General features: G+C 47.8%; 2 protein-coding genes across 11 annotated transcripts in view; one reads left to right on the plus strand and one right to left on the minus strand.

Annotated features, from left to right (window-relative positions):
- The window catches only part of PRR14L (proline rich 14 like), a 60,173-nt gene extending 51,210 nt beyond the window's left edge, over window positions 1-8,963 (minus strand). For 3 of the 5 annotated variants that reach the window (XM_058656811.1, XM_058656815.1, XM_058656814.1), the window contains exon 1: window positions 5,535-6,016. The gene's annotated coding sequence lies outside the window, so the exon portion shown is untranslated. Of the gene's footprint in view, window positions 1-5,534; window positions 6,017-8,667 lie in introns of those variants that run through there. The other 2 variants (XM_058656812.1, XM_058656816.1) reach the window with 2 other exon arrangements.
- Window positions 8,964-9,082: 119 nt separating this feature from the next.
- Window positions 9,083-18,695, plus strand: part of DEPDC5 (DEP domain containing 5, GATOR1 subcomplex subunit) — a 93,754-nt gene continuing 84,141 nt past the window's right edge. For 5 of the 6 annotated variants that reach the window (XM_058656823.1, XM_058656818.1, XM_058656821.1 and 2 more), the window contains exons 1-7: window positions 9,180-9,321; window positions 10,010-10,133; window positions 12,870-12,957; window positions 14,744-14,790; window positions 15,455-15,540; window positions 16,482-16,565; window positions 18,329-18,378. In XM_058656823.1, coding sequence (XP_058512806.1) covers window positions 10,076-10,133; window positions 12,870-12,957; window positions 14,744-14,790; window positions 15,455-15,540; window positions 16,482-16,565; window positions 18,329-18,378 — 413 coding nt within the window. In that variant the 5' untranslated portion in view covers window positions 9,180-9,321; window positions 10,010-10,075. Of the gene's footprint in view, window positions 9,115-9,179; window positions 9,322-10,009; window positions 10,134-12,869; window positions 12,958-14,743; window positions 14,791-15,454; window positions 15,541-16,481; window positions 16,566-18,328; window positions 18,379-18,695 lie in introns of those variants that run through there. The other variant, XM_058656819.1, reaches the window with a different exon arrangement.

The raw sequence follows: 18,695 nt of genomic DNA on the forward strand, positions 1-18,695 counted from the left end.
GAGATACTAGGCGTCCTCAAAGTTAATCCTTGGCTCCTTCCCTTTTGGGCTTCCTTTTCTTAATGACCTCACCTTTCTCATGCAACCTCTGCTTTGGGGAGCACTCCAAACTGTCCCTTTCAGGATAGTTTGCCTATGACCCAGTAATTCCACTTACAGGTATTTACACAAAATTATGCCCCCATGAAACCTGTCCACAGATGGTCTTAGCAACATTATTCACAACAGAGAGTGGAAACAATCCAAACATGCATCAATGGATAATGAATAAGCAAAATGTGCTAAAGCCACACAATGGGATGCTATTCAGCCATAGAAAGGAGCGTGGTGCTAATGCTCATGTGACACTACAGGTCAACCTTGAGAATATCATGCTAAGTGAAACAAGTCAGACACCAAACACCACATATTGGGAGATCCCACTTACATGGAACAGAATGTCACAAGCAGGAACATCCACAGAGGCAAGGTACAAAGAACAGTGGTTGCCTAGGGCTGGGAGCCTGGGGAAACAGGCAGTGGCAGCTGATGGCACAGTTTCTTCTGGGGATAATAAAAATGTTCCAACTTTTGATCATTGCTCTGTCTGTGAGTAGATTAAAACACTGGCAGAAAGAAACCTGACCTGAGCCCCAGTTTACTCTGAATTCCTGACAAGATGACACAAGGGCAGCATTCCTGTAACTTAACTGTTTAAAAAATAGAACCCACGGGCCCAGCGTGGTGTGGCCTAGTGGCTAAAGTCCTCTCCTTGAACACGTCGGGATCCCATATGGGCGCCGGTTCTAATCCCAGCTGCTCCACTTCCCATCCAGCTCCCTGCTTGTGGCCTGGGAAAGAAGTCGAGGATGGCCCAATGCTTTGGGATCCTGCACCCGCATGGGAATCGTGGAGGAAGTTCCTGGCTCCTGGCTTTGGATCAGCGCAGCACCGGCCACTGCAGTCACTCTGGGAGTGAAATCATCGGATGGAAGGTCTTCCTCTCTGTATATCTGACTTTGCGATAAAAATAAAATAAATCTTTAAAAATAAAATAGAACCCACTCGGGGCCACCATACTCACTCAACTAATCCTCTACCTCCAAGCATCCCATATGGGCACCAGTTTGTGTCCGGGTTGTTCCACTTCCCATCCAGCTTCCTGCTTATGGCCTAGGAAAGCAGTAGAGGAGGGGCTAAAGCTTTGGGACCCTGCACCTGCGTGGGAGATCCAAAGAAACTTCAGACTTGGGATCAGATCAGCTCTGGCTGTTGCGGCCACGTGGGGAGTGAATCAGTGGATCTTTCTCTCCGCCTCGCCTCTCTGTGAATCGGCCTTTCCAGTAAAAATAAAGAAATCTTAAGGAGAAGCAAAGGTGAACAAGACACCCTCGGTAAACTTCCATGCTCATTCTTAGCCTGCTGTCCCTCTCAGTAACAGCAGAACCTTTACCCTAGAGCTTAGATTTGAACCCCGGCACGATAACCGACCTTCCACCTGTGGCTCCATCAGCAGCTACAGTTGCTAGACTGTATTCTGCAGAGGCTCTTGTCTTACCATTCTTAGCCCTACTTCAACATCGGCTCCCAGATGCTGAGCATGCCTCATACACAAAGACAACCTCCACTCAACAGTCAATAACCATGAACCACAGAAAAGGGTTCCACTTTTTCCTTAAGGAAAACACGGCTGTTAACTTTTCCTATGCCTGTGTGTTTGCTGTTGACTGGCATTGGCCAAACCAGAATTTCACAACTTTGGTTATCACAAGATAACTTCCAAACACCTGTTATTGTTCAGACATAATTCTAAGAAATTTCTAAACTGTAAATCAGCGGCGCATGTTGGTTGCGGGAGGAAAACAAGACACTCTCTCCTTCTCCTGGTCCATTGAGTTCTCACGTTTCTGAGCAGAAGCAGGGGCTGGTTACTGAGAACAGCTGAACATAGCTCTTCAACAAGAACAGCGGGACCCCCCAGAGCTGAAGGGATATTCAGACATCCAGCTCCTTGGTTGCACCACCATTTATCACAACACTGCAGGAACAGGATGTGACTGCGAGACACTGAGCTCTTTTAAGACTAAATTCCTGAAGGCAATGAAGCAATCAAAAAACAAGCACATGGGAACACATCTCTGCACAGAAAACTGCCCGGGATATATATACAGCACTGTAGACTGAACACCAGGACTCTCATTTTAGTAAAATACAAGGGGACTCTTCCAAAGGATCACGGGAACTCATATTCTGAACAAGTTGTATACGAAATTCAAAGGAAGGTTTCTGCACCAAAATAATCTCTTAAATTCCATTTTCCCACAAGTTTTGTGATGTTACCCCTGTCCCCCTTTAAGCACACAGGAAAAATGAAGGAGTATAAGCCAAGTAGTAACTGTTATCTTGGATGAAAAGATCAACCATGAATTCTGTTGTCAATAATTAGCTGTTGTTTTAAAAAGTGCATAGTATGTATGCTAATTTTTGGGGTCATTTTCAAACATCCAGATGCACAGCACAATCTAACAACAAAACTGGTGTTTTTTTTTTTTTTTTCAAATCACTTTCCAACCAGCTCTCTAAATCTTCAATGCTTTCACATCAAAATCTTACAGTACAACGAAAGAGAATGAGAAACCGATGTATATAAAAATTGTAGGCAGGGACTTACAGCTTAATCCTACTAAATGACTTATAATCAACCTGGCTGAGGACACCAGCTAATTATCTAGTTTGAGGCATAAGCAAAGAATAAACCAGGGATTAATGAATGACTCTTGCCAGCTGCTACTTAAGATTGTTTAGGGAATGGCTATATGTCTGCAAAAAGAGACACGTTTACATCAAGAATGCAGTAAAAGGATTCCAATAAAATCAATCAAATGATGCTTATGAGTTAACAGTCATATCTTTGTCTCTTTTAAAGGCAAAAGTGCTCCAAGAGATCAAGGTCCCTATCCCGCTATTGGCATGGCCTCCACTGTGAGAAAGTGCAAGCTGAGTGAGCTTCTCTGGGCTTGGCTTTCACTTGGAGCTTGAACCAAGTTCAACAAAATAAATCCTGCCACCCTTAAAAAAATCCCCAGGACTCCAAAGCATGGGGCTTTGCTGCTGCTTCTCTTTGTTTCAAAGGATACACACACAGACACCAAACAGCAACCATTGGTTCACAGCCCAAACTAATCCCCTTGAAACTTGAAGTAATTTAAGAACATTCTGCATACAAAAAGATGAAAAGCTTTCCTTTGGGGTGACTTCCAGTAATTTCGCTTCCCAAGTTAATTTTGATCTCACCCAATGAAAACAGGATTTAAAAAAGTGGGTGGTGGGGGAGGGAGGATGAGGAGGGAAACCTCCTACTAGTTAGTGAAGGATTGATACTGCCAATTCTGGATCTCATCAGACCTTTTCTAATATGAAAAAAAAAAACAAAAACCCTGACAAAATAGAAACTTTTTATCATTCAAGCACTCCCCAAATCAAAAGTTCCGGAGGTACAGAATTTTTAAAGCAACAACAACAACACAAAATCTCCAAACACCAAAGAACACAACTATAGCCAAACAGAAAAGCCATGTGCCCAAAGAATCCCAAATCTAAAGGTCTCCTCCGCTCCCACTCCAAAGCCAAGGGCGCAGCAAAGCCCACGATAATGCTCGGGCCCCCCTCGCAAGTTCCCAAGGCTTTCACCTGGGGCAAGGAGCTGGCTTTCCCAGACTGCGACACTGTAAGCCAGGCCCTCCACCAGGGAGGCTCCAGGGGGCCCTTCTGGAGCGACAGAGAAACAAAAGTCTTATAACAATATCTTCAGACAAGCTGAAAGGCCGACTGGGGATGGAGGGGAGAGTGGCGCCGGAAATCTCCAAAGCATTCAGCCCCGTTTCCCTTTCCCTCCCTTTATTAGCTTGGGGGGGGGGGGGGAAGGATCACTCGGTCTCCACATGGGGCGGCGGGGGGAGGGGGGGGCAAAGCTCTTGATTCCTACTGACAAAGGACAACAGGCAAAAAGACTGCCATCTTTTTCCAAAGAAGAAACCAGAAGCGTACAGGTGGAGTCCTCACCCAGGCTGAGCGGTATTTACTTTTTTTCATGGGAAAGTTAAGAAAAAGGAAGAAGTTGGAATTACGCTGCAGGGGATGTGGGAAGGTGGGGAGGGTGGAGGGAGGAGGAGGAGCAGAGAGAAGGAAGCTTTATTATTATTATTTTTTCCCCTTTGGTCACCAGAGCAAGCAGTGCGGGAGAGGACACCCCTCCCTAACTGGTCCGAAGTGGTGATACTGGTTCGGTGGACAAAGGAAAACCTCGCTTCTGGCATGGGGGTGGGGTGTCTCTCTCTCCCTCCCAGGATGACAGACCTGTTCCCCTAAAGCTAACGGTGTTTTGTGTGTGTCTATTTCCAGGGAGGCCCTCTTCGTGACACTTCGGGAATCTAGTGATAGTTTTTAAGGAGGAATGCCAACTGTCCTCCATCTGCTAAAGAGGTACAAGTCTTCCTCCCCTGGTGGCTGAAAGTACCCCACATAATGGGGGAGGTTAGAAAAAAACACACGTAGGGGAAAAAACAAAACAGAAAAACTTTCTCTGCGCAAGACATTATTAGCCGCTCTCGCTTTTAACAGCCACAACTTGTTTTCCTATTTCCTCTGTTCTAGGCTCCCACGCAAACCTTCCCTCCCAACCCTCCTTTGACCAGACGGAGGAAACAGCACCCCAATGGAAAGACGGGCTGAGACGCAGACCAAATTCAGCAATTAGCCAAGGTCACCACGGGATGAAGTGGGACACAAGGACTTGCAAAACGATCAAGCTCCGAACACTGCGCTGCGGATCTTGCAAGAAAAGGGTGGTGGATTGGGGAGGGAAAGGGGATTCCTGGCAAGCAAGGCGAGGTTCTCTCCATGGCTAAGACTGCAGGAGGGACTTGCCCAAATTCCAGATTCTCCTCTCCCTGACCATGGAGGTGCGGGTTGGTGGGCTTCTCCCTTGTCACTCCGGTGGAAAGTTAAGTCTCCCTTCTCATACAGGAGGGGGGTCGCAGACCACATTTTTTGGGGACATGGTGTTTATCCCTCCTGATTATCTCGGCAGAAGTTTGGAGCCTCCTCCACCTACTGGGGTACCCTTCCTGGGAATTGGGGCGGGGGTCCTCCTTGGCTGATAAACCGCAGACGCTAAGGAAGAACGCACGCGCCTTTCTTCCCCTGCCCTTCCCAGAAAAGAAGTTGTGCTTGTGTGTGTGTGTGTGGGGGGGTTCCTCTGGCCTTATAAGAGTGTCTCCCCGTTCGCCCACCTCGGCGGAGCCATGACTTGGAAAGCAACCTCGGGAGCCTGGTCTCCTCTCCCTCTCTCGGGGTCGCCACCTGCAGCGCAGACTCCATTCCCCTCGGGCAGCCGGAGAGGGCGTGTGGTGGCGGAGGAGGGAAAGGTTCGAGTGTCCCCCCCACCACCTCCCCACCCCTAAAACCCACATCAGCCGGCGGAGAGTCCGAGCCCCTCAGGACGAAGCGCAGAGGGCCCGGCTCCACCCGAAGCGTTCCCGTTCTAGGCCTCTTACCCTGGGGCCTGCTCCTCGGCCCGCGCCTGCCCCGCCAGCTCGACCTCGGCCGCTGCAGCCCCGTCGCCGCCAAGTCCACCTGGGCTGCGGAGCCGAGCGAGCTGCACGGACCGAGCTGCTCCGGCCGCTCCGGCCGCCTCGTCTCTATGGTTGCCCCCCCTTCCCCATACCTCCAACTTCACGCCCCGCACTTCCTCATCCGGGGCCCGAGCCTGCCATGCGGACGCCACAAGTCCCGCCCCCGCAAGACGCGCGCGCGCGCACTCTGCCCGCGCCGGACTCCCCCCCCGGCCCCGCCCCCGCGACTCAGGATTTAAAGGGGAACGCAGCTGGTGCTTATCTCCATGGTTACCACCATTTTTCTGGAACACCTGCAACCCTGGGTGCTCGAAAGCTGCCTGCCATCAATGCTTTAGGCCCCCGCCAACCGCTAAATCTTAAGTGACAACCCTCCTCCAATGACATTACCTGCCCGTCATTCTTTCCTAACTGACAGTGGCTGCCATTATTTTGTTTTCCTACTATTGACGCCTTTAGCATCTGTCCATACCTCATCACCGCTGCTTATCATTATATATGCTCAGCCCCTAAACGATAGGTACTCAATAGCTATTTGAAGAAATGTGTATGTCTCTCTCTCTCTTGCCCAAGACAGAAGTGAGATCCAGGAAATAAAATCCATCGGCCCCGAATCCCACAGCCTTATGTTAAAAATAAAAATCGGAAAAAAAAAAAAAGAAAAATACAAATCTGGAGCTTGGTGTTAGTTTAACCAGGCAAGAGCCAGAGGCTTGGAGATTTGCGGGATATTTTCATTCTCTTTCCATGGAGACAAGACCGTTTTTGAGCCAGTGGGTATGCATTTTGTTTCGTCAGAACTGCAGATACACGAATACACCAATCCTATTGTCAACGACCCACAAGAGCACATGAAGGATATTTATACACAGATTACTTTCCCTTAAAAAAAAAAATTGTTTTTATTTGAAAGGCAGATTTTTCTTAAATATGCTTTTATTTTAATTTTTTTTTTAGATTTATTTCATTTTTATTACAAAGTCAGATATACAGAGAGGAGGAGAGACAGAGAGGAAGTGGAGCTGCCGGGATTAGAACCGGCAACCATATGGAATCCTGGTACATTCAAGGCGAGGACCTTAGCCACTAGGCACGCCACCAGGCCCTGAAAGGCAGATTTTACAGAGAGGAGATAGAGAAGATCTTGCATCAACTGGGTCACTCCCCAAAAGGTTGCAATGGCCAGAGCTGAGCCCATCTGAAGCCAGGAGTCTCTTCCAAGTCTCCCATGCGGGTGCAGGGTCCCAAGGCTTTGGGCCATCCTCAACTGCTTTCCCAGGCCACAAGTAGGAAGTTGGAAGGAAAGTAGAACAGCCGGGAATAGAATCAGCACCCATATGGGATCCAGCTTCAAGCAAGGTGAGGACATCAGTTACTGAGCCATTGCACCGGGTTCCTGGTTACTTTCTTTCTATGGTCTTTAGATATCATAGGATAAAGTAATTAAACATTCACTTAGAAATATTTTCTATGTTTTTATCCGGAGTACTTTTCCAGGCAAGTCCATGCCTGCAGAATGCAATCAGGAACCTAAGATTGGAGCTGGTGCAACAGATCAATTGGTTATTTCTCCACTTGTAAGCACAGGCATTCTGTGTGGGTACTAGTTCATATCCCGGCTGCTCCACTTCCTGTCTAACTGCCTACTTGTGGCCTGGGAAAGCAATCAAGGATGGCCAAAAGCCTTGGGACTGTGCACTCACGTCGGAGACCTGAAGGAGGTTCCTGGCTCTTGGTTTTGAATCACTTCATCTCGGGGAATTGTAGCCATTTGGGGAGTGAAGCAGTGCATAGGAAGATCTCTGTCTCTCCTCACTGTGAATCTTCCAGTAAAGTTGAATCTTAAAAAAAGATTTGAGAAAAGAGGAATTTTTCTGTGCAGGACACATAGCTGGGCAATATGCAGCTTGCAGCTAAGACCAATGGGTACCCTGTCCTGGTGAGGGGTGGGAAGGACTGTGCAAGACAGAGGCCTATCTTGTGAAGTCCCCAGCTCTGATCAGCTGTAGACAATTTAAACCAAAAACCAATGCAAAAAAAAAAAAGAAAAAAAAAGCTACCTCAAAGCTTTGAGAAGATTGTTATAAGAGTTCAAGAGTTGTCCACTGAAAAAGTGAAACTTTTGGGGCTGGTGTTGTGGCCCTGCAGGTAAAGCCACCACCTGCTATGCCAGCACCTATATGGGTACAAGTTAGAGACTGGGATGCTGCATTTAGCTCCCTGCTGGTGCACCTGAGAAAGCAGCAGAAGACGGCCTAAATGCTAGAACTGCTTGCGCCCAAGTGGGGGACACAGAAGTAGCTCCTGGCTCCTGGCTGCTGCCTGGTCCAATCCTGGCCATTGAGGCCCATCTGAGAAGTGAATCATCAGATGGGAGAGTCTCTTTGAAACTCTTTTGCTTATTTTGGTTTTTTCTTTTGTAACTCTTTTAGGTACGCTAAAAGTCTTTTTAAAAAAGAGAAACATTTGCATTTCTAATAAAGGACACCAATTCCACAGGTCTCTTAGGAGAATCAGTTTTTTTCTGCCCTTAAAGGTTATAAAGGGAGAAGCCAGTAGCCAGTTAGCACCGGCTGAGAGCCTCAGAGTGGAAAGGCTTTCCCCCAAGCACAGCAAAGAACAGGTGGATCTGGGTCTGCTTCTGGAAGTAGCAAACTTGTCTGTTACACCTAGCCTTCTATCCAGGAGAAAAAATTCTGTAACTGTTGCAGCTCACTGTGCATACTGAAAGTTTAAAAATCTCACCTACTGAAGGATTACATTATTTCACGACCCTTCTCCTCAACGGGAAACATCTGTGCTTTAAGGAAAAGGCGGGGGGGGGGGGGGGTGAGAGGTGGATTGGATTGGAGAGGCGTTTTTGGGTTTGGCCACCTGTCGGGAGCCCTTGGCCAACAGCCAACACTGCACCCCAGGCTCTGACATCCCCAAGGAGGGGAATACTGTACCCCCCTTCCCCTGACTCAGCTTACCTGCTCTGAAATCCTACAGAATCTGGGATTCCCCCCCCCAAAATTCGTGGAAGACCTGAACGAAAAGCAGCTTATTTTGTTACCTTTATAGTTTTGACGTTTGCTCCCCCAAGCTTTTGAAGTCCTCGGGAGGACTTTCCAAAAACAATTCTATTTTCCACACAAATAAACCTTTGAATGCCATTTGCCCTAAACGGTGGTGGGGTAGGGACACGAAGATGGGGCGGGGTGGAGCCTCCCGGTTTCCTCTTGTCAGAAACTGGAATGGATGGCTTTCGGACGCCCTGGGAAGAACTGGATCTTGGCATCCGCATAGATGGTTCTAGAAGCCGCCGCCGCTGCTCGGCCCTCCCAGAGGCGGGAAAACCCCCAGAGGCCGCCGCCAGCCCCGCCCCGCCTCCCGGCGCGAGTCCCGGATGAGGAAGTACCACGGCTACCGAGACGCGGCGGAGGTCTGGCGAGAGCGGCGCTGGGGGCGGGGCAGGGGCGGGGCCTCGGGGCGGAGCCACCTGAGCGGCGCGGGTTCTCAGGTGAGCCGCTCGAGCGCTGGCCCGGCCAGGCCTGCGGCCGCCCGGAGCCCAGGGCAAGAAGACGAGTGGGCACCCTGAGGACGCTGCAGCCTGGGTGTCTGGAAGGAGGCGCGGGGTGGGGCTGGGGAAACCTGGCGAGGGTCCGACCCGCGGTGTTCTCCCCCCACCCCTAGGCTCAGGCGGGGAAGGGGCTCTTGGAACTACCGGGTGAGTTGCACCTGCCCGGCTTCGGCTTGGGGTTTTCGCAGGACGGTGAGATGGGGGACTTGAGGAGGGAGGAGAAGCACTGACCCGGTTCTGAAGTCCCGGAGCCTTGCTGCTTCCTTGCACTCTCCCCCAAAGCGCTGTGTGACCTTGGACAAGTCTTGGTCCCTTTCTGAGCATCGGCGACCTGGGCTTGTGAGATGGAGGCTTGGTAGGGTCTCCCCGAGAGTTGGTACCGATGGAAGTTCGGGAGAAAGGACCGCCTTCTTTCCTCTTCTTTGTGGTCGCCTTGGCGGGGGGGACGTGAGCCACACACGTGAACCCTGAGTGAACTTGAGCAGGTGGTTTACTGGTCTGAGAGCCCCTTTCCCCTCCGGCCATGGTGGGTGTAAGACGGAAGGGAGGCTCCATTCACTTCTTGGCTTCCTATTATGGATACCACAGAGAACATTCCCAGTAGTGATGATTACCTCCTAGTGTGGGGAACCCCTTAAGTTGCCCCTGCTCTGTTCTTGCACCCCTTTCCCTCTCTCGTTGTAGTTGGAGGGGTGATGACCTGCAAGAATTGATGCTGCCACCTTGCTGAGCCACAGCTCAGCTGTCTTCCCTGGCCATGTATATATCTCCAAGAGGAATTGTCAGGGGAAAGGGTTGCAGCACCATCTTTTTGTTTGTGTTCTTGGCTTGGCAGGCGGACAAGATGACTTTTGTGCCCCGGCTTTGGGCTTGGAACAGCTGAAGGCGTCGACCCTGCAAGATGAGAACAACCAAAGTGTACAAACTAGTCATCCACAAGAAGGGCTTTGGGGGCAGCGGTCAGTAGTGATGGATCCTGGTGGGGGAGCTTGCGTGGGTTGGCTGTGGTTCAGCTGTGTGTGGTGCTGGGAGGAGGGTGGTCTGACCTGAGGGCATAGGCCCCTTCTGGTCCCTGGAATGTACCTGGGTTACTACCCTTCCTCGATGTCCTTGGGCTGTTTACTCCAAGTTTCCTGTGGATGTGAAGTTCCAGCCCGCACCGGGTTGGCAGATCAGAGAAACCCAGATGCTATTTCATTGTTTTTCCATGTTGGAGTGCAGGTGTGCCTCCGCCAGGTGAGATCAAAGTGTGAACTTTTGCCTTGGTTTTCGGCCTCGGAGGCGAGGGCAGGAAGCAGCATGCCGTCCTTTGCAGAAGCAGGTCCCAGCTCTGCCGCTCCAGTCCTCTGTGTCCTCACACCAGCCCCTGGTTTCCCTCTCTGCAAATTCTAGGGCTTTAGAATGATTTCTTGTAATACCTTCAACCCATGAATTTGCAGGAGGGTGTTCAGTAGTTTGATTTTTTTTTCATATTTAAAAGAGTAAGAATTGTTTCTTAACAACCTCTTTTTTTAACTTCAGAAATTGGCTTAGTAGCACAAATCTTACATGTGTATTTTGGTACGCATTTGCTCCTGCAAGAGTATTTTATATAAAGTTTGTGGGAAATGGAATTAAAAAACAAGTTTGCTTTTTAACAAAAACTTTGGATTTTTTGTGCATTTTGTTCATAATATTTTCCATGAACTTTTTGAAGATCTCTCATATACATGGTTTTCACCATTTTTTTTTCTAACCCAGATAAGCTTTTTTATCCATACACTTTCTGAAATACCCTGGTACATTATGCAAGTTTAAGCTCCAGAGGCCAAAATCAGCCAAGAAGGGAAAACAGTTGTTTCCATATCCTAGGATATGGTGAGGCAGAAGTAAGATGATACATGGAAAGAGTTTAGCAGAATAGAAGGTTCCATGCAATAAAAATAGTCAATGTCATCACCGTGACAAAGACATAGTTAAAGGGTTTGTGTTAACTTGCAGAGTCTGTTAACAATATGCTTTGTATGCTGTTGATGTTGCTGAAACTTGTGTGGAGAATTAAATGCATAAGATACATAACTTTTTGGGCCCGGCGGCGTGGCCTAGTGGCTAAAGTCCTCGCCTTGAAGGCCCCGGGATCCCATATGGGCACCGGTTCTAATCCCGGCAGCTCCACTTCCCATCCAGCTCCCTGCTTGTGGCCTGGGAAAGCAATCGAGGACGGCCCAAAGCTTTGGGACCCTGCATCTGCGTGGGAGACCTGGAAGAGGTTCCTGGTTTCTGGCTTCGGATCGGCGCAGCATCGGTCCGTTGCGGCTCACTTGGGCACACAAGCTCACGGTTGCACAAGCTGAAGGTAGTGAGGTGCTGCAGGATAACAAATAAAAATATAGCCAGCATACCTGGTACTGCCATATGGGATACCAGCAGTATGAGTGAAGGCTTAGGTACTGTGCTACAATGCTAGCCCCAAGTAATTTTTAAAAATTTTTATGTATTTAATTTGCCAAGAGAAGGAGAGACAGAGAGGTCGTCTATCAGCTGACTCATTCCCCAAATGTCTGCAGTGACCCAAGCTGATCTGATCCAAAGCTGGGTATGAGGAGGTTCTCCATGGCCTCCCACATCGGTGCAAGGACTTGGGACATTCTCCACTGCTTTCCCAGGCCATAAGCAGAGAACTGGGTTGGAAGTGGAGCAACTGGGATGTGAACCGATGTCCATGGGGGATGCTGGTGCTTTCAGGCCAAGGATTAGCTTGCAGAGCTGCAGCATTGGCCCCTGCCAGTTTCTGAGTACCACTGGTTTGTGATTTTATACAAGAAAACAATCTCACAAATTCAAGGACCAAATTACATCGAAACTATAGTGTCCTTTTGTTGTTTAAATTCTTAAAAAATAATTACTTTCCTTTTAAAAATATATTTATTTTTATTGGAAATTGAGATATATGGAGAGGAGGAGAGAGATGAAGATCTTCTGTGTGATGATTCACTCCCCAAGGGGCTGAAATGGCCGAATCTGAGCTCGATCCAAAGCCAGGAGCCAAGATCTCCCTCCAGGTCCCCCACGTGGGTGCAGGGTCCCAAGGCTTTGGGCCGTCCTCGACTGCTCTCCCAGGCCACAAGCAGGGAGCTGGATGGGAAGCGAGGATGCAGGGATTAGAACCAGAGCCCATATGGGATCCTGGCATGTACAAGGCGAGGAGTTAAGCCACTTGGCTTCCATGCTGGGTCCTATTATTTAAATTAATAAAAAGATTTGTTTGTTTGAAAGACACACACTCAAAGTAGTCTTCCATCTGTTGGTTCACTCTCCAAATGGCCTCATGGCCAGAGCTAGGTCAGTCTGAAACCAGGAGCCAGGTTCTTCTGGATCTCCCACATGATTTCAGGAGCCCAAGCACTTGGGATCTGCTGCTGCTGCTTTACCTAGGTGCATTAGTACGGTGCTCGGTAGGAAGTAGAGCAACTGGGACTCAAACTGGTGTCCATCTGGACTACAGGCGGAGGATTATTTGCTGCACCACAGCACCAGCCCACTGTGGCATAGTTTCCAGTTTTGATTGAAGTTAGAATCTCGTCTGTGAGATTGGATAATCATGCAGAGCTCTCAGGCAGTGAGGGCCCAGTTGAGAATGTACGGCGTGTGCCTGCCTCCTTCACCCAACCCTGAGGAATGCGTTTACTACCTGAAGTTTCTGGCTTGCCTTCCAGATGATGAGCTGGTTGTGAACCCCAAGGTGTTTCCTCACATCAAGCTTGGAGACATCGTAGAGATTGCTCACCCTAATGACGAACACAGGTGAGTGCCTGCCTGCCTAGAGCCCCTTGGTGGCCAGCTGCTTCTGTTGGTGCTTAGTCCAAGCGACTAGATGGGTAGAATTGTTATTTGCCCCTGGATAAAAGTACTCAGTTCATTATGGGCTAGGTATCTGCTGCATCTGTCAGTTCACGTGGGCGATGGGGCTGGGAGTGGAGCTGACCAGGCAGCTCCATCCACTAGTGTAGGCATTGACTGGTGCAGGTAATGGACCCAACCCGACCCTGCACTGGTTGGCGCACACGAGTCAAATCTGAGGTCAACCCAGGCGAGATTTCTTGCGGGACTCCCCAGCTAGATGGCTAGACTGAAACTCTGGCCGAAGGAAAAATCAATAGTTTTGTTGTTTGACCTTGGAGGGCTGTGTGGGGACTGGGCCTCATTCATTACTGATGCCAGTGCAGAGGACAGCATGTCCAGATGCACACGGGAGACATGACAGCCAGCAGAGGATGGAAAGCAGAAAAGGTTTGACCACTCTGCTGGCCAAGCATTGTAGCAAGTATCTGGGCCTGAGGATGTACTAAGGTGGACTTGTTCAGCCAATAGACCTCGGAAAGCTTTTTCTTGACCCTAGTGCAGCAAAGCTGGTGAAATCTCAGAACTGTGAAAACTACTCAGGCAACACCCTTGGAACAATATTCCCAACATCAGGATCTCTGTGACATCATCAAATGACTGTCCCCCCATCCCTGGGTGCTGATACAGCTTGACAGCAAGGAGCCATCATCCCATCTTGCCCACAGACCAGAAGGAGAAAAAGAAATGAACTGGGGGATAGAAAGAGACAATAAAAATGAAAATGAGGATTTGTTAAGTCAGTTGTTTTTTTTTTTTTTTTTTTGTTAAAGATTTATTCATTTTATTACAGCCAGATATATACAGAGGAGAGACAGAGAGGAAGATCTTCCGTCCGATGATTCACTCCCCAAGTGAGCCGCAACGGGCCAGTGCGCACCGATCCGAAGCCGGGAACCTGGAACCTCTTCCGGGTCTCCCACGCGGGTGCAGTGTCCCAATGCATTGGGCCGTCCTCAACTGCTTTCCCAGGCCACAAGCAGGGAGCTGGATGGGAAGTGGAGCTGCCGGGATTAGAACCGGCGCCCATATGGGATCCCGGGGCTTTCAAGGCGAGGACTTTAGCCGCTAGGCCACGCCGCCAGGCCCTGTTAAGTCAGTTTTAAAGGTGATATTTTTGAAAGATTTATTAATTTTTATTGGAAAGTCAAATACACAGAGAGGAGGAGAGACGGAGAGGAAGATCTTCCGTCTGATGATTCACTCCCAAAGTAACCACAACGGCTGGAGCTTAGCCAGTCCAAAGCCAGGAGCCAGGATCCTCTTCCTGGTCTCCCACATGGGTGCAGGGTCCCAAGGCTTTGGGCCGTCCTCGACTGCTTTCCCAGGCCACAAGCAGGGAGCTGGATGGGAAAAGGGGCTGCCGTGTTTAGAACTGGGGCCCATATGGGATCCCGGCGCATTCGAGGCGAGGAATTTAGCCACTAGGCTATTGCGTTTGCTTTTTGTGCCATTCTGCCTTTCAAGAAGATGAAAATAAACTCACATTGAAAACCAGTTTGGATGGTGAGAAAATTCGGTAACATTTACCTGCTTTTCGTAGTCCAACTGCCTTTGTTTCCGAGGGAGCTTTCTCCCGTTGTTGGGCTGTGAGGTACTGCAAGTGTCCTGGGGGAACTTCTGGGCTTTGTTCGGGTGAAGAGAGCTCTGGAGTGGCTGCTTACTGCCTCCCTTCTGTTTTCTTTTGTAGCCCTCTGCTTCTGCAGGTTAAATCGCTCAAGGAAGATTTGCAGAAAGGTAAAAATTGGGTCCCTCTGGGATTCTGACATGTTATTTTCTCAGAACTAACTTTGAGATCAGAGTCAGTACTTCTCATCACATTCTGTTCCCTCTTCTCATCATGGTCTGATTTTTTTTTTTTTTTTTTAAAGATTGATTCCTTTTCATTGAAAAGGCAGATTAGATTTATGGAGAGGAGAAGAGACAGAAAGATCTTCCATCCACTGATTCACTCCCCAAATGGCAACAGTGGCTGGAGCTGAGCCAATCAGGAGCCAGGAGCTTCTTGGTCAGCCATGTGGCTGCAGAGTCCCAAGGCTTTGAGGGTCATTCTCCACTGCTTTCCCAGGCCACAGCAGGGACCTGGATGGGAAGTGGGGCAGCCGGGACATAAATTGATGTCCATATGGGATGCTGGCACTGCAGAGCGAGGTTTAGCCTTATGTACCACTGTGCTTGCCCCAGTCTCCCTTCATTTTTTTTTAATTGCTTAGGTTTGGGTTTTATTTTATCTACTTTGCCTGAAAGCAGATATCGAAAACTTTAAGGTATAAGATAGTGTGTCTTCTGCATGCAAATGATAATTTTGTTGCTGTTGGATATCAGAGCGCTTGTTGATTAGCATACGATTCGCATGCCTTTCAGCATGTGTTGCCTGATGTGGATTTCTTCTCCATTTCAGAAACTATCAGTGTGGACCAGACTGTGACTCAAGTGTTCCGGCTAAGAGCTTACCAGGATGTTTATGTGAATGTAGTAGACCCTAAGGTGGGCCGACCCTCCTTCTCCAAGCTTCTGTCACCTAAGGAAGTAATGGGTTATGAAATTGTGCTGTTAGGCTATTCAGTATGTGGTCAGTTATAGATTACGGTAACTGGCAAATTGTATTTAGACCCCCCCATCTCCTTTTAGAAGCTTTTTTTTAAGGTTATTTATTTTTATTGAAAAATCAGATATACAGAGAGGAGGAGAGAGGAAGATCTTCCATCTGTTGATTCACTCCCCAAGTGGCCGCAACGGCCAAAGCCTAGCTGATTCTAAGCCAGGAGCCTGGAGCCTCTTCTGGGTCTCCCATACGGATGTAGGGCTGTCCTTGATTGCCTTTCCAGGCCACAAGCAGAGAGCTGGATGGGAAATGGGGCTGCCAGGATTAGAACCAGTGCCCATATGGGATCCCGGTACATGCAAGGCGAGGACTTTAGCTGTTACACCACTGCACTGGGCCCCATTTAGGAAGCTTTTGTTGGTAAGATTCTGGATATGATGCTACCTGGAAATCTTTAATTCAAACACTAAAATTGCTTACGTCTTCTCATTTTGATAGAAAAGCTAATGCTATAATACATAAAGAAAAATCATTGCCAAGGGTTTTGTTCACATAGGAAAATAAAACATGGTAGAACAATGTGAGGAATGGGGATAATTAAGGCTAACATACAGAATTACTACTTGGATAATTTTTATGCACTAAATAAAATAAAATTTATACATGATCTATTGTAAGCATTTTCCATTATCCATCTGCTTTTTAAACAGATTTTAACAAATTAAAATTAACAGATTAAAAACGTTTATCAGGTTTTTGCAGTAGCATCATCTTCTAGTAGTTTTCTGATTTGCATATTTTTTTCTGTAGCAAGTGTTAATATTTTATAACTATAAAGGGTGGCCAAAAACTGCAGAAACATGTATCTGATTACTTCTTTTAGGATGTGACTCTTGACCTAGTGGAATTAACTTTTAAGGATCAGTATATTGGCCGTGGAGATATGTGGCGACTGAAGAAAAGTTTGGTGAGCTGTGACATTTTTTGTTGTTGTTGTTAAGTACGTTACTTTCCATATTATAATTCTTATTTGTTATAGAGACTTACAAGGTTTAGGAGGGGAGAGTACAAAATTATTATTATTATTATTATTTTTAAAGATTTATTTATTTTATTACAAAGTCAGATATACAGAGAGGAGGAGAGACAGAGAGGAAGATCTTCTGTCTGATGTTTCACTCCCCAAGTGAGCCCCAACGGGCCAGTGCGCACCAATCCGATGCCATGAACCAGGAACCTCTTCCAGGTCTCCCACACGGGTGCGGGGTCCCAATGCATTGGGCCGTCCTCGACTGCTTTCCCAGGCCACAAGCAGGGAGCTGGATGGGAAGTGGAGCTGCCGGGATTAGAACCGGCGCCCATATGGGATCCCGGGGCTTTCAAGGCGAGGACTTTAGCCACTAGGCCACGCCGCCGGGCCCTATTAATATTATTTTTAAGACATTTATTTTTCTTGGAAAGGCAGATTTACAGATAGAAGGAGAGACAGAAGGTGAACCATCGGCTAGTTCACTCCCTGAATATCCACAACAATTGGAGCTGAGCCGATCTAAAGCCAGGAGCCAGGGGTTAATTTCAGGCTTCCCACGCAGGAGCAGTGTCCCTAGGCTTTGGGCCGTCCTTGACTGCTTTCCCAGGCCACAAGCAGGAAGCTGGATGGGAAGTGGAGTAACTGGGACACGAACCGGTACCCATATAGGATCCCAGCACTTGAAGGCGTGGACTAGGCAGTTGCACTATCCCCTAATTTTCAAATTTAAAAAAGAAAGATTTATTTATTTGAAAGACAGAGCAATAGAAAGAGAGCGAATTATTCACTCGTGGTTGACTCTCCAAATGGCTGCAATAGCCAGGTTGAAGCCAGGAACCAGGAATTCCATCCCGGTCTCCCGCATGTGTGCTTGAAGGCCAAATACTTGGAGTTTCAACTGCTTCCCTCCCAGGTGCATTAGCTGAGGAGAAGCAGTCGGAATTTGAACTGCCATGCCATTTTGGGATGCTCTTGCACTACAATACTGGCCCCTGTTTTTTACATTTTGACTTCATGTTTTTTTGTTCTTCACATCTCATTGTGGGCATGTATGAAGCATCCCTGGTTTTTGATGTGGAAGGTGAAATTGAGAAGTTAAGTGATGGCTAAAGCGGCTAGTAAGCTGCTAATACTGGGCTAGGATGCTGAGCTTACTTATTCCGGTTTAGACTGCTTTTTGGTGTACTTTGCATTTATTTTCCATGTGTGTGAATCTGTTTATGAATATTTTTCACCTCCAATGTCCAGTTCATCGGAATTCTGAACTGCTACTAAAAATTCTTTGTAGTTTCTGTGTAGGAAACAGCAAACTCTCAGTAGAATGTGCATCCGTGTATAGTTTAAGAAAAAAAACCTCATTTTTCATTTGATGAAGGATGTTTACATATTTTAAAGGCAGCGATACATTGAGAAATAAGCTGTTAGGTCAATCTAAGTAAATGTAGACACGGAGATTAAACATAGATGAAGATACGTGTGTCTGCAAAGCTGGCCACTCACCATCCGTCTTTACTGTTGTCTACCTGCCAAACTCTTTTAAGAACTTACCATGAGACCTGCCCCCGCAGGCTTCCCTTCAGGGTAAGTCAATTACTCTTATGCTAATTAGACTTGGAGTTATTAAAAGCAATACGAGAGCTAAGAGACCTTAGCTGTGACCTCTGTGGCATTGGTATGTTGACTCTTTCTCTCCTGTTTAGGTCAGCACATGTGCCTATATTACCCAGAAGGTAGAATTTGCTGGCATCAGGTATGTATTACATCTGTGTCTCTGTCTCTTTGAATTTTATTACACATTTGAAAGGCAGATTGGCAGAGACAAAAAGAGAGAGAGAGAGAGAGGTCTTCCATCTGGTGGTTCATTCTCTAAAGGACCAGGCCAAAGCTATGTTCCAGCAACTTCTTCCTGGTCTCTCACATGGGTGCAGGACCCAGGCACTTAGACTATCCTCTGCTGCTTTCCTCAGTCACAATAGCAGGGAGCTTGATCAGAAGCCATCAGCTAGAAGCAGCATCTATATAAGATGCCTGTGCTACAGGAGGTAGCTTAACCCACCATACCACAGA

The sequence above is a fragment of the Ochotona princeps genome, chromosome 29, assembly GCF_030435755.1.
Source record: "Ochotona princeps isolate mOchPri1 chromosome 29, mOchPri1.hap1, whole genome shotgun sequence".
Taxonomy (NCBI): Eukaryota; Metazoa; Chordata; class Mammalia; order Lagomorpha; family Ochotonidae; genus Ochotona; species Ochotona princeps.